Consider the following 13,603-nt stretch of genomic DNA (forward strand, 5'->3'; position numbering starts at 1 on the left):
CCTGATCCAGTCTTTTCTTCAGCACCTCCAGGGACAGTGACTTTTCACATCTTCAGTCTCTTCCTCTTTGGACTAAAAAATATTTTCAATCTCTTTCCCTGCTTACTTTCTGTCCTCCAGACTCTATCCAGCTACACCTCATTTTTCTCATGTGCTCCACCATGGGCAGAGATTCAGGTAAAGACTCATCACAGAAATACTACCATGCTCCTCAAATGCTACGCTGTTGTGTCCTACTGTAACAAGTATCTTTTCTGGAACGAGTTAACAGTGCTCCGCTACTTTATACCATCACTGCCCCAAGATGCTTTATGCAGTAACACCCACTCCCCCTCTGTTAGTTTGGCTGATTATTTCTACCTAAGTGTAGTTCCTCACATGCCTTGTTTTTCTAAATATTTTCTCCTATTTTTATCAGTTTCAAGTCAAATGATGTCTGCCAGCCTGCTGCAGCCCTGTCAGCTGGGCATGTGTTTCCCAGGTAAATAAAAAAAAAAATTATTACTGTCAGAGGAAGACCTACTCCTACTCCACGGAAAATATTTAATATTTTTTCCCCATGCCTTTTCTGTTAAAGCCAGTTTCAGTTTGGAGACTTAGCACACAGAGGGATTTCTCAAGACATATTCCAATACCCTAATGAGCTTTCAAACACCTCCTGCTATTTAAAAATTAGTAATAGCAGCATTTGGTAGAAAACGATTTCCTTCTGCTAAAATTTTTACCTGTCAGCTCTCAACAGTTTTCCAGTCACAAAATCATCATGTTTTAGTGCAGCCCTACAAATCAGACACAGAAATGATTTTTAAGTATTTTTAAATTTCTTTGTAATAGAGTTGCTATTTGAGTTATCCTGTGACAGGGCCATTGTATCTTTTAGTCGTTGAGGCTTTTGTCACTTTTCCCAATCAGTGAAGTCCTGTGGTTTTATAACAATCTGAGATTTTCTCAGGGACCTCTACCAGTCATTAAGGCAATTAGCTTTACAAAAGCAAAGATAATGTTACTTGAAGAGTGGTTGAAGAGGATGGGGGAGGAGGGTTGTGGTTTGGTTTGATTTTTAAAACTGGTTCCGAAGTATTTTGAGCTTCATATACATTATATGCAGTATCTGTTATGTTGCTTTAGAGATTTAACTACTGATCCTTCAGGATGTTGTGGCTTGGCCTCTGAAACAACTCCTGCCTTTCCAAGCTTGTGCTAATACAAAGTTTTCAAAATGTGTTTCAGGCTAAGTTACCTGTATATACAGGCTTGTTAGAAAAGAAACCTGTGAATCCTGATAAATGTAGATTAAATACAATTGTGTAAACCTCTCCCACTTAAATGTTGGGCGGATATGACTTGAATTTATTATAAGAGAAAAGGACAATTTTGTCATGGATTTGCAAAAAGTACGTGGCATGTTGGTTTGGAAAAAGAAACATGTTTAATTGCATCCAGAAGATTACAGTAGAAAAGTGTTGGAGTGAAGGATAAGGAGCCTTTCTTTTTCATTCTACCATTATGCTGAAAGAGAAACAATTTTCTTATTCAAAAAGTAATCCTTAGCAAGTTTTTTTCCCAGTATTGTTTCCAAACTGTTCACTGAAACCAAAAGGATGGGCCAAAACATGCTTGCCTTACCAAAGAACATTCCCACTGAAATCAACAGGACTGACTATGCAAATACGGACAGCAAAGTTTGGCCCCAAATAAACATCCCCATCACTAGGGAAAACACTAATCACCAAAGTGCACTTAACACCATAGTAGCTACAGTTTCTTTACACATGCACAGTTTGTGCGACACTTTGTACATGAAACTAGCCAATGGAATATAAATAAGTGTGCTGCTTCCTGTTAAATATGAACATTAAGAATGAAGCACATTCACATTTTTGCCTTTCAAAGACCTTTCTGAAAAAATAAAAACACCTTCCCCAGAGTAACCTGAAACATGTTAAATATAGCACACGAGTCAAAGAATGGTATTAATGTAGAAGAACTTTCACACACAAAACTGGTATTTGCTGTATAGTTGGAGTAACTTATGAAAATCCCAAGAAAAGACAACCCTCTCACCAGGAGAGGAAAGTAACAGTTGTAGTGTTAATTCAGTTTCTTCTGCAGAGGCTTCTTTTTATATTCAGCATTTTCAGGGCTGAAGTCAGTACAGATACCATTAGGAGCAGAAAGAGGTGGTGTCTCCAGGCTACTCTCAGCTCCCATCTGATCAGCATAGAGATAGTCTTCTGCAAAGTGTGGGTGCAATTCAGCAAATTTGTAGAAGTCATCTAAAAAAAAGATAATAAACTGTTGCCACACAGAATTAACTACTTGAAACAGAAGGACACCAAATTTGAATACTTATGTGCATATATATATCTCTCTCTCTCAGTATCACATGATCACTGTGCAGAAAAATAGCAGCAGTTAACATGCTGTTATCCCCATAACTTGTTTTAGCTTCTCAGCAGTTTACCACATCTCCAGAGCCAAGATGCCACCAAGAGTTATCTACACCCTTTTTCTAACTCTTCAGACCAGAGCTTAGCTTGAATAGTGAAGGGGTAAACAGCCTCAGGTTTGCATTAAAATGCTTGAGGATCACCACATACCCTAACACAGCATCTCACTGTTTACTGGGGAATGAGCACAAGCCCTCCAGCTGAGGAACAATGAACAGCAAGAGCAGTAATTTCTTAAAGTCAGAGAAGTCTTCTGCAAACACATCATTTAATGCTTTGCACTCATAATTCATTTCAGTCTAACAATATCTGTTGCTGCTGCCTTCAAGATTCCAGCATTTAAAAGCCCTAATATTGTGGGGAATAATATTTTGGGAAGATAAATGATTTGTAACAAGTTATGGGGGAAGAAAACAGGGAAAAAAGAGATTTTCATGTCAGATGATGACATGAAAAGTCACTTGCTAGTGACTAACACTGGCAAAATTAGTGGTTGGGGGAGCACGGAATCCTTAACATCAAGTAACATTTTATGTTAAAAAAACCCAAACCAACAGACATTGAAGTCTTGTTAGAATTTGCCCATATGGCTGTTTATTCAGACCTTATTTGGACACAAGATACTGTACAGGACCCAAGTCATAAGATGCTGTTCTTGTAACATAAAGTGATGCTGGAAAAAGCTGGTTGTTAACTTTATCACTAACTCAGTTACCTACCATGTATCTCACACAGCCCACTCAAATTCACTGTCACATTCCAGAGAAGCTCAAAATCAGACAATGCTGTGAGGTCCCTGAAGTGCAGCACAGAATCCAGTTCTGCCTGGTACGACTGGAATTATGTGGAAGAAGGAAGCTACAACAGCTTTTCCTCTTTTGACACAATTCTCTGTTTGGGATCATGTGTTTTTCTCAGTATTGCAAAGGGCAGGGGACTGTCATTTGGCTCACAGGGGCATGGAAGTTGCCTTTGAACTGTTGCAAATGAGAAGACAATAAACACAACTTCATCCTTCCACAAACGAAATACAGGATCTTTATCTGTAGTTTATACAGAACTAAAGTTTTATTTTGGACCTTAGAACTTTGCACAAACTGATGATGTTCAGGTCATGAAAATCAATGCTCCATTGAAGAACCTGTATGTACAACTGGTTGAATAATGATGCAAATTATAAAGTCTTCAGAGGAAAAAAAAAAAAAACAAGCTATACTAAATGTTTGAAATGCAGACCACACAATTTTTTTTTGTCTTGGTAACATTCAGTGCAAGTTTGACTGTTATTTAAAAGAATGTGATGCATCTGACCTTTTTTAGTGAAGAAACAGAACGTTATTTTACCTTGAAAATATTATTATTTGCAATAGTAGTTGCAATAACACATTAGAAACACTTGAGTGCAAATGGGTTTGCCAAAACAGTTAAGCACATTCAGTGAAGCCAATCCAGTACATTATTTATCTGCAGCTAACAAGGAGGAGAAAGCAATCAGCTATCAGACTTAACTGGATCTGACCTGCATTAGGAACAGGAAAATCATTCTCTTTTTTCAAATGGATACTTTCATCTCATCCTAAAGACCTGCTACTTGTTTTAAGGACACAAGAACTCTGCATGTACTATTGACCATGAAAAAACAGCCTTTTTTGGGGGAGAAGGTCATTCTGATAGTCAGCCTAACTAAGGTAAGACAAGTATAAAAATTTCAACCAACAGTACCAAAGATGGTCTTACAATTACATTAAGTATACTACTTTTTGTATTGGAAAGGCAACTGGTGCAAGAAACACTCTTCTCAGAAAGATTCAAGCAAAGTTTGAAACAAGTGATGTAAACACTACCCTACTTTCTGTAGCCTCACAAAAGATTACTCTTGACTGCCAGAAATGAAATAGTTAAAACAAGAGCTAAACACTTCAGTGGCCGCTGCTATGGCTCAGTGGTCCAGATTTGCTGCGATGGGAACATAGCATGATCAAGGGTAAAGTGCAGCTTTAAATGCAACTAAGTACTATTAAAGATGTATATTAAAATAGTAATTCTTTGGTAACTCACATGAACTGGTCTGAGTTCACTTCTACTCTATATCAGATTTAGCTATTCTCAAACAATGAAGTGTGCCAAAATTAGAGTTGTGGTAGGCTTGTCAGGTTAGACTCAGTGCTGGTGTTTTTGAAGCTGCTGCTGGAAGCAGGGTGGAGGGGGAAGAAGAGTTGAGTCACCATCCAAATGAGCTAAGAGACAACAAAGAGTAGCAAGGAAACAGGCAGTAATGTAGGATGGATATGGAAATGCTGGGAATGTGACATACGAGATACAGAAAGGCACAGTACAGGGACATGAAGCAGACAGCACAAAGCAGTCAGGAAAAAAGGGAGAGCAGTGGCTATGATTTTCAGTCCTGTAAGTCTAAAATAGTTTGGGAGTTGAAGTTGTACATACATATTGTATGACTGAAACACAGGATTACTAGTACAGAAATTGTGATTTACTAAGACAGATGAACAGATGTCTTAGTCTGTACGATTACTTTTAACAAATTAAACACATAGTGGTTATGCTGAAGGAAAACCACTAAAACAGGGCATGTCGTGAGCACTTTTAGCAGCGATACATGATATGTCGGCTGTCAACAGCTCAGTTCACATTTATATTACACAACTAAATTTAGAACCTTACTGCACAAAAGATGAAGAAACTGAAGTAATGCACAAGTACTTTGATTCACAGAGTTGTTTCAGTTGTAGAAGACTTTTAAGATCATTGAGCTTAACCATTATCTAACTCTACTAAGTCTGGTGCTAAACCACACCCCTTACCACATCTATGTGTCTTTTAAGCACCTCCAGGGATGTTGATTCAATTACCTCCCCTGTGAAGCCTATTTGAGTGTTTGATATCCCTCTTTCAGTGAAGAATTTTCTTCTAATATCTAATCTAAACTTCCCTTAATGCAATCTGAGGCCATTTCGGCCTGTCCTGTCACTTTTTACTAAGGAGACAAGACCAACACTCAACTCGCTTCAACCTTTTTTCACATAGTTGTAGAGAGCAATAAAGTTTTCCCTCAGCCTCCCTTTCTCTACACTAAACAACCCCAGTCCCCTCATCTGTTCAGAGGACCTGTTATCCAGAGCCACCACCAGCTTTGCTGCCCACTCAATCTCTGTTTTGTAATGAGGGGCACAAAACTGAACTCAGTACTCAAGGTGTACCCTCACCAGTGCCAAGTACAAGGGGACAATCACTTCCCTGCTCCTGCTGATGGCACTATTCCTGACATAAGCCCGGATGCTGTTGGCCTTCTTTGCCATCTGGGCACACTGCTGGCTTGCATACAGCTGTATGTTGATCAACATGCCCAAGTCCACACTGTCCCGCACCACATCCTGGTCTCCAAGCTGGTGAAACATGGATTTGATGGGTGGACCACGAGATGGATAAAGAACTGGCTTGATGGCCGCACCCAAAGAGTGGCTGTCAATGGGTCCATGTCCAAGTGGAGGCCAGTGACAAGTGGAGTCTCTCAGTGATCAGTCCTGGGACCAGTCCTGTTCAACATCTTTGTCAGTGACATGGACAGTCACATTGAGTGCACCCTCAGCAAGTTTGCTGATGACACCAAGCTGTGTGGTGCAGCAGACAGGCTGGAGGGAAGGGATGCCATCTAGAGGTAGCTGGACAAGCTGGAGAAGAGGTTAAACAAGACCAAGTGCAACGTCCTGCATCTGGGTCAAAGCAATCCCAAGCACAAATCCAGGCTGGGCAGTGACTGGCTGGAGAGCAGCCGTAAGGAGAGGGAACTGGGAGTGCTGATGAATGAGAAGCTAAATGTGAGCCAGCAGTGTGCACGTGCACTCCAGAAAGCCAACCAGATCCTGGGCTGCATCAGGAGAACTGTGACCAGCAGGTCGAGGGAGGTGATTGTCCCCCTTTACTCTGCTCTGGTGAGACCCCACCTGGAGTACAGCATCCAGTTCTGGAGCCCCTATTACAAGAAGGATGTGGACCTGCTGGAGCATGTCCAGAGAAGGGCCACAAGAATGATCAGAGGGCTGGAGCACCTCTCCCATGAGGACAGACTGAAAGAGTTGGGGCTGTTCACTCTGGAGAAGAGGAAGCTCCCAGGTGACCTTATTGCATCCTTCCAGTATCTGAAGGGGGCCTATAAAACAGCTAGGGAGGGACTTTTTAGGGTATCAGGTAATGAGAGGACTAGGGGGAATGGAGCAAAGCTGGAGGTGGGTAGGTTCAGACTGGACATGAGAAGGATGTTTTTCAGCATGAGAGTGGTGAAAGCCTGGAATGTGTCGCCCAGGGAGGTGGTTGAGGCCTCATCCCTGGAGGTGTTTAAGGCCAGGCTGGATGAGGCTCTGGCCAAGCTGATCTAAGCTAGGATGTCCCTGCCCATGGCAGGGGGGTTGGTGCTGGATATCTTTGTGGTCCCTTCCAACCCTGATTGACTCTAGTCTTTCTTTACTGGGCAGCTTTCCAGCCTTTGACTCTCAGCATAATTTACCCAGATCTTAGCTTTTCAAATGCAACTTTGTCTCCAAATAACCTGTGTATTGAGCAGTTACGTATGCCTAATATGACTATGTACTGATCATACTCCTTCATTTCCCCTCTACCTTTCCTCCATCTCCCTTCACTCCCCCAACTTATGTCTTATTTTCAAACAGGCTAGGATTTTTATTTTTTTTTAGGAACAGTATTTCCCTGTATTCTGGGAGGGCAGAAATAGTGGGGAACAAATGGAAAACAAAACAAGAAGACATAGAGAAGATAGCTTTCTTAAAAACACATATTCACATACATGGAACATAGGACAGAATATGGCGGAAGAGCTAAGCCAGGTATTGCCTGACTTGATGGGAAAAGCTCTAACATGTGACACTTGATATTAAAGGTGAAACTTACATTTGAAAAACATGTTTGAGTTTACTTTATATGCAGTGCTTTTATCAATATTGAAGACCAGTCAACTAAAAAAGGTAAAGTTTAATACAAATAAATGGTTTGTATATCAACATGAATTCAAACAGCTTTGACATGTGACAGTTCAAATCCACTTATAATACTTACCATATGTAATTTCTCCCTTTTCTTCTTCATCTACAGCTCTAAAAAGATGAGTGACATTAATCTGTGACACACCCATGGCAGTCTTCAGAATATGATCTAAGTCCTCTTCTGTTATAGTTCCATTTTCTGATTGGTACAGCTGTGAATCAAGACAGCAAGGTTAAGTCATTACAGTGCTGAACACTAACCTCTGTGAACAGCACCACACTAAGAAACGTGAAATTAAATTTGGTATTGGAAAGTCTTGACACTTTCAGATCGATGTGCTCTACACAGGACATCTGATTAGTCTGGGTAGAAGACAGCATTGATTGTTAGTTACGCTTATAAAGTAAAGCTTGCTAGATTCAGAGAAAATTATGTTTACATGCCTGAACAGTAGAATTTCAGTGATACTCTACTATCACTGAAATGACTGTTTAACACTAATGGGTTTTTCAGATGCATAATTGAGAGTACTTTATAATTCACTGAACTACATGTCCAAACTCTAAGACAGTCTATGGAATCAGGAGACAGATTTAGGTCAACCTGAAGCAGATACCATCAGATGTGAAACTCCTCTTCTTTGACCAAACTAACTGGTTTGACAGCCAGTTTACAAAAACTGCCTACATCTAAACAGCACTGCACTAATCCTGACTCCGTAAAGTCATAGGCTTAGTTTCCTACATGTACTTGTTCCAAAAAATAGTAACTTCCATATTCTTAAGTCTGGAAGTGTAGAGCTCCCTCTCAGAAAGAGTTAGCTTTATTACTGATAGGAAATTGATAACTAAAAATAGTTCTTCTTGGCCTCATTTTATCTTTGTATATGTACAGTACTTTCTCATGGATAAATGACCCAAGTATTTCAAAACATCTGTATCAAATACAGCTTCATTAAACTTCCTAAAATAACTGCGAACATTGAACCACGTAAAAGAATGCTCTTTTGTGAACTTCCTGCTAGTTTCTCTACATCATTGAGAAGGTAGGAACTAGTGATACTGAAGGGAATGGGCATAAGGATCTATTTTTCACACAAGCAGAAGTTGTTCTCATGGGACAGCATGCCTCAATGGAATTTAAAACAGTCAGCAGAAAACCAATTTTCAACAGTTGTGCTCAGAGCAGTAATCTTGCCTTTTCCTGCCTGGTACCTAACCTGCACACTGTTTCCCAAGGAGCAGGGGCAACAACAAGACACTTGTTTAATAAAACCAGCTATATTTTCACAGATCAAGTACTCTGAAGGTGATACTTGATGGTAAGGCTCACAAGCATCACACTGGCAAGATTTACAACACCCTTTAGCTTCCTTAGCAACTGGGAAGGAAGGATGCATAGCACTTACACTTGATTGCTACCATCCTCCCTTCTCTTAATTGCCTACTGCTTTAGAACTCTGGTGGCTCAGTAACTCAGTATCAGCCAGATACAAAACACTTACACTTTGAAAACTTGTTCAGCTATGTGAAATGGTGCATTTTATCCCTAAAGCCAAATGACAAAAGCACTTTGGAGAAGGTAGCACATGGCAGCACAAAGGCACCTGTTCAAGGTTGCACACTGTGTACTTGGCAGGGCCAGGCGTTAACAGCTGGACTTTTCTAACCTAAACAGTTCTATGATTCAATCATTACTGAACTGGCTAGAGCTCTCGGTGGCTCCCAATAAGGTGCAGGAGCATCTTTCTGCATACAAATCCAGAACAGGAGATAAGAAAGGAATAAGGGGAAAAAAAAAAAGGATTAAAAAAATTCTCTTTCCTTTTTTTTTTCTAGAATATGGTGAGCAAAATTTCATCAAGACTTTTTTTTTAGGCCTTCAGTCATCACTGGCGGAGTAAAATGCACCACTCCTGCTTTCTATGCTGATTGCTTCCCCTTCTTAATATATGCCTACGATATCTTTTCAGTTCTACAGTTAATTTAGTATTTTGCAATTAATCAGGGAACTCCAAATTATGTATTATGAGTTGAAAGATGGAGTAGATAGTGAAGAGCAGAAGTTTTCTAAGAAGCAAATCTATTAACTTAAATTTAGGTGCTTCCAAAAAGCAAGTAACTGCCCAGTTTCAGGTTTTTTTTCCTCTAGAATGCTGAAAGTATGTTGCAAATCGTACATCATGGCAGCAGTTTTTCACTGAAATACTGCCCAAAAGCCATCTTCAAGTTTACTTGAAACTTTTTCATTTTACTATGAAGACACAAACATGACCAAACAGCACCTGACCATTTTTCCATGCCATTATATAGATATGTAGGTGTAGAGAGCTTTTTTTTTTCCCCTTAGAAGTAGCAGTAAGTAACAACAACTAATTAGTAGAGGCAGATTTCCCCCAAATTTGTAGGAACAAATTTTTGTTCCTCCCTTCTTTGTCAAATTTGTATGATACTGGGAAAGAGTAAGAATGATAGATGTGAACACTAAACATGCAGAGGAGCCTCATTTCTTTACCAAAAAAACATAATTATGAGGATAAAAGAGGTACACTGAAGAAGCCAAAACCACTACTCAATGAGGCTGCCATGCAAAACCATAGAACTGAATGCTCTCAACTCCACTCCATGCATTCACTAGTGGAGGCAGCATCACGAGTTAGCACTTTTTAGATTTAGTAACACCAAAGACCATGTGAATTTAAGGCAAAGCGATACAATGCTACAGGATGCAGCAGAGTCTTCGTGTTGGAATAACAATATTCAGAAATTAATTAATCATAAAAGTAATAAATGAATAGGCTGCCAGCTTGGTCAGGAGTTTGCTATGGCAGACAGCATCAAAGGCTTTGCTGAAGTCCAATTGTATTAACTTGAAAAATAAGATTTGATCAGAGCATTACAAAAGTAGTAAACACAGCTTATTAGCCTTTATTTTGGAGGAAAAAATACAAAGGACTTCAGGTTTGAGACTCATTGGGCTGAAAAGGAATCTAGCAGAGTTCCACAGACAACAATTTCAAACTGCAAGCTTCCATAATTTTAGACAACTTAAATTGAAGAGTATTCGCTCTAAACATTGCCTCTTAATCTAACTTCCCTTTACTGTTATTTTAAAATGTAACAAGGTACTAGAAGGGCATACAAAACAATCTTCTGTTAAGTCTAATGTCAGTATTAGTAATTTCTAAAAACAAGTAAACTTAAACAGAGGAAGAAAATGCTGCTTACTTGGAATGCCAGCTGAATTGTTTCCAGGGTTTTGGATGGCTTACAGACAACTGACAAAGCAATGACAAATTCCCGAACATCAATGACGCCATCTTCATTCTGTGAAGGAAAAAACTCATCTCAGAATACTGCAGTTTGTCAGGGAAATTTCCTGAGTAACTAACAGTTGCAAAAAAGGCAAAATATTTAGGAAGATTGTTACATACATCACTCAAAAAAAAACCACAAAAAACAAACAGTCTCGAAATGGAATAAAATCAGAGCTAGAACCTGGGTCATAAGAGCTCTGTAGGCCTTTTTCAGTGTCAGTCAGAAATTGTATTTCAAATGTTCTTGGAAGACAGTGTTCCTATTTTAACTCTTCACTTGCATATTTAATATTTCTATGTTAAAACATCTGAATTATTAGGTGGAAATTAAAACCAGAGAATCAGAATGCAAGCTAGCCTAATTTAAGCCCTGGATATGTGGTATACACTCTGGTCTATGAGAGAACTGTGGACCATCTCCTGGTCCAAACAGCACTTCAGGCAGACACATCCCCATTCTGACTGACTGCCAGATGAATAAAGACCGTTCCTAGGTCCATCAAGTTGCAGGCATCTGAGAAGAAAAAAGTGATTTGTTTACAAGCTAGTTGAAGTATCAGCTAATAGGCATTTCATTCAGCTGCAAGAAGCAGCAGTAGAGGCTTAGTCTGAAGCCATCTTTCTTCCTCTTCATATTTTGAGGCTAGAGAGAAAATCAGTTTTGTTCAACTGATACTCCTTTTTCACTTTTACCTGAATGAATGCTTTGTTTAGTTGATAAGTGCTCTTCCTTGGATGAAAGGGAAATGCAGTAGGCTAATACTGTGATGTGCTCAAAAGCTTTTAGCACTGGCCCCCATCGGGCCTCAGTGAATTCAGCTGGAACAGAATTTGGCTAAAGTACAGTTTACCAGAAGTAGCAGAGTTTTAAAATACGACGTTGTTTGTTTCTTACCTCATCAAAAAGCGCAAACATACTTTCTAATGTGTGAGATTCTGGAAATTCCAAGTATGCTGAAAATTCTTTAAGATCAACCTTTTCTTTTTTAATTTTCATGGCACTTGTAGCATATTTGTCAAGATCATCTTCAAGTGTTTCTGGCTTCAGCCTAGAAAGTGTATTATTTTTGCACATTATAGAAACAAACCCAGGTTTAGCAATACAAATTTCAATGTATCAAATGAAGCAATGGGTAAGAATGGTATAAAAGATTACAAAATCTGGAATCAGAATTACTAAGCAACTGTATTATAAAATAATGTATTCCTGTAATTTTAAGGCTCCCATCAGTTCTTGAACTCTATTAGAAATTACTGCAAGAGTTTAGGAATCCTGGTCACAAACCTGTATCCTCTATTTTACACCTTAATTACAAATTCTGTGTAAAGCATTTCAACATGAACAAGAAATACAGCCTAGAAGTAGCTAATAAATACCAGGCAAGGAGAACGAGGTGAGATTTAGGTCACCTGAATATGGCTGTATTGTGGGACAGTAACATAAACCAATTATGTTTCCAAATTTACTAATGTCACTGAAGAGGAAAGACCTGATGCATCTTCCCTAAAAGAAAACAAGGATTACATAATAGTGATTATACTATTAATCCAGTTTGTCATTCCTCATTTTTCACATTCAGTTCAGAGCTGGACACCATTAGGAGGTGATGCACCAAGTTACAGCAGAAATTTCCTCAGTCCTTCCAACTGCAAAACCAGGTTTTGATTGTTGAACAAACAGGTTTATGTTCATGCAAATATATATTGCATGGTTCTCAGGGTTGGGTTTGTTTGGGTTTTTTTTTCCCTAAAGTCAAAATTCCTGTTTCAGCTTTGGAAAAAAAAAGTCTTAATACAAACATAATGAATGGTGCTGCAAGTATGTGGGTAAAAGCAAATTCTCTCCCTAATACAGCATCAAACAAATTCTGATTCTCAGGTTTCCTCTGAACTCATTTAGGGTAAGGTGTTGTGGGCAGTCAAATATTCTCCTACAGCTTTCTATTTTGCTGTTTGCTGCTACAGACAAGGAAAAGCAGCTGCGACTCCTCAGCAGCTTCCTCTCAGTGAAAGAATAAATAAAACAATATCTGCATTCTCAGAAGCTCCTGAAAAAAAACCTAAGAGCATTTCTGATAGGAAGATTATCTGGTATGTCAGCTCCAGATCCCGATTGCTTTGCTGAAATGACCCATCCTAAAAAGCATTATTTTGAAGTAAAATCACAGTTACTACTCTGACTGTGATCACCTACACTGATTTACTAAAGCTGTACTAACTAAACAACACCAAGCCCTGTATTTTTGATAAGACCTTCACATGAACGAAGTATTCCCCTATAGAACATTCTCCACCCTGGCATTAAAACACCTATCTTAAATGTCTGTCCTATGCCGCACAAAAAGAGCTGTGAACATTCATTTTCCATGACTGAGTAGAAAAGTAGCAGGAACAATGACAGAGGAATCCACAGAGGATTTGAAATGAACACAGAACTCAGATTCTCATGCACAGGATTACATCTAAGAAGTGTCTACAGATAATACATCCTCATGGCAGTAGCTGAAATGGAATTTAAGGATGGTAGGATGAGAACCAGCTGGCATTCAAATCCTCCCCTGAGATAAGCCATCACTGACACGGAATACGCAGTCTAACATCTGTCTCTAAATCAGAAAGGTTTGATTTGCAATGAACTGTCTCAAGATTCACCTTCTAGAACTGAAGGAGTAGGAGTACTTGCTCAGTGAGAAGTGTTCTAGAATTGTGACATCTCCTATTCACCAGTCAATGAAGTCTGAAAAGCTGAAACGTTTGAAGACAAATCATACGGCTTACCACAAATCTTACAGACATCTTGTGGTTTGGGTTTTGTAAACAT

The 13,603-nt window shown here is 39.2% G+C and overlaps 1 protein-coding gene across 1 annotated transcript in view; it reads right to left on the reverse strand.

Annotated features, from left to right (window-relative positions):
• Positions 1-1,410: 1,410 nt before the first annotated feature.
• LPCAT1 (lysophosphatidylcholine acyltransferase 1) overlaps positions 1,411-13,603 on the reverse strand; it is a 70,006-nt gene continuing 57,813 nt past the window's right edge. Inside the window, exons 12-15 of the mRNA XM_064150051.1 lie at positions 11,678-11,831; positions 10,694-10,792; positions 7,539-7,677; positions 1,411-2,276 (exon numbers count right to left, since the gene is read on the reverse strand). Of these exons, the coding sequence (XP_064006121.1) occupies positions 2,092-2,276; positions 7,539-7,677; positions 10,694-10,792; positions 11,678-11,831 (577 nt within the window). The 3' untranslated portion in view covers positions 1,411-2,091. The remainder of the gene's footprint in view (positions 2,277-7,538; positions 7,678-10,693; positions 10,793-11,677; positions 11,832-13,603) is intronic.

The sequence above is a fragment of the Pogoniulus pusillus genome, chromosome 10 (genome assembly GCF_015220805.1).
Source record: "Pogoniulus pusillus isolate bPogPus1 chromosome 10, bPogPus1.pri, whole genome shotgun sequence".
Classification (NCBI taxonomy): Eukaryota; Metazoa; Chordata; class Aves; order Piciformes; family Lybiidae; genus Pogoniulus; species Pogoniulus pusillus.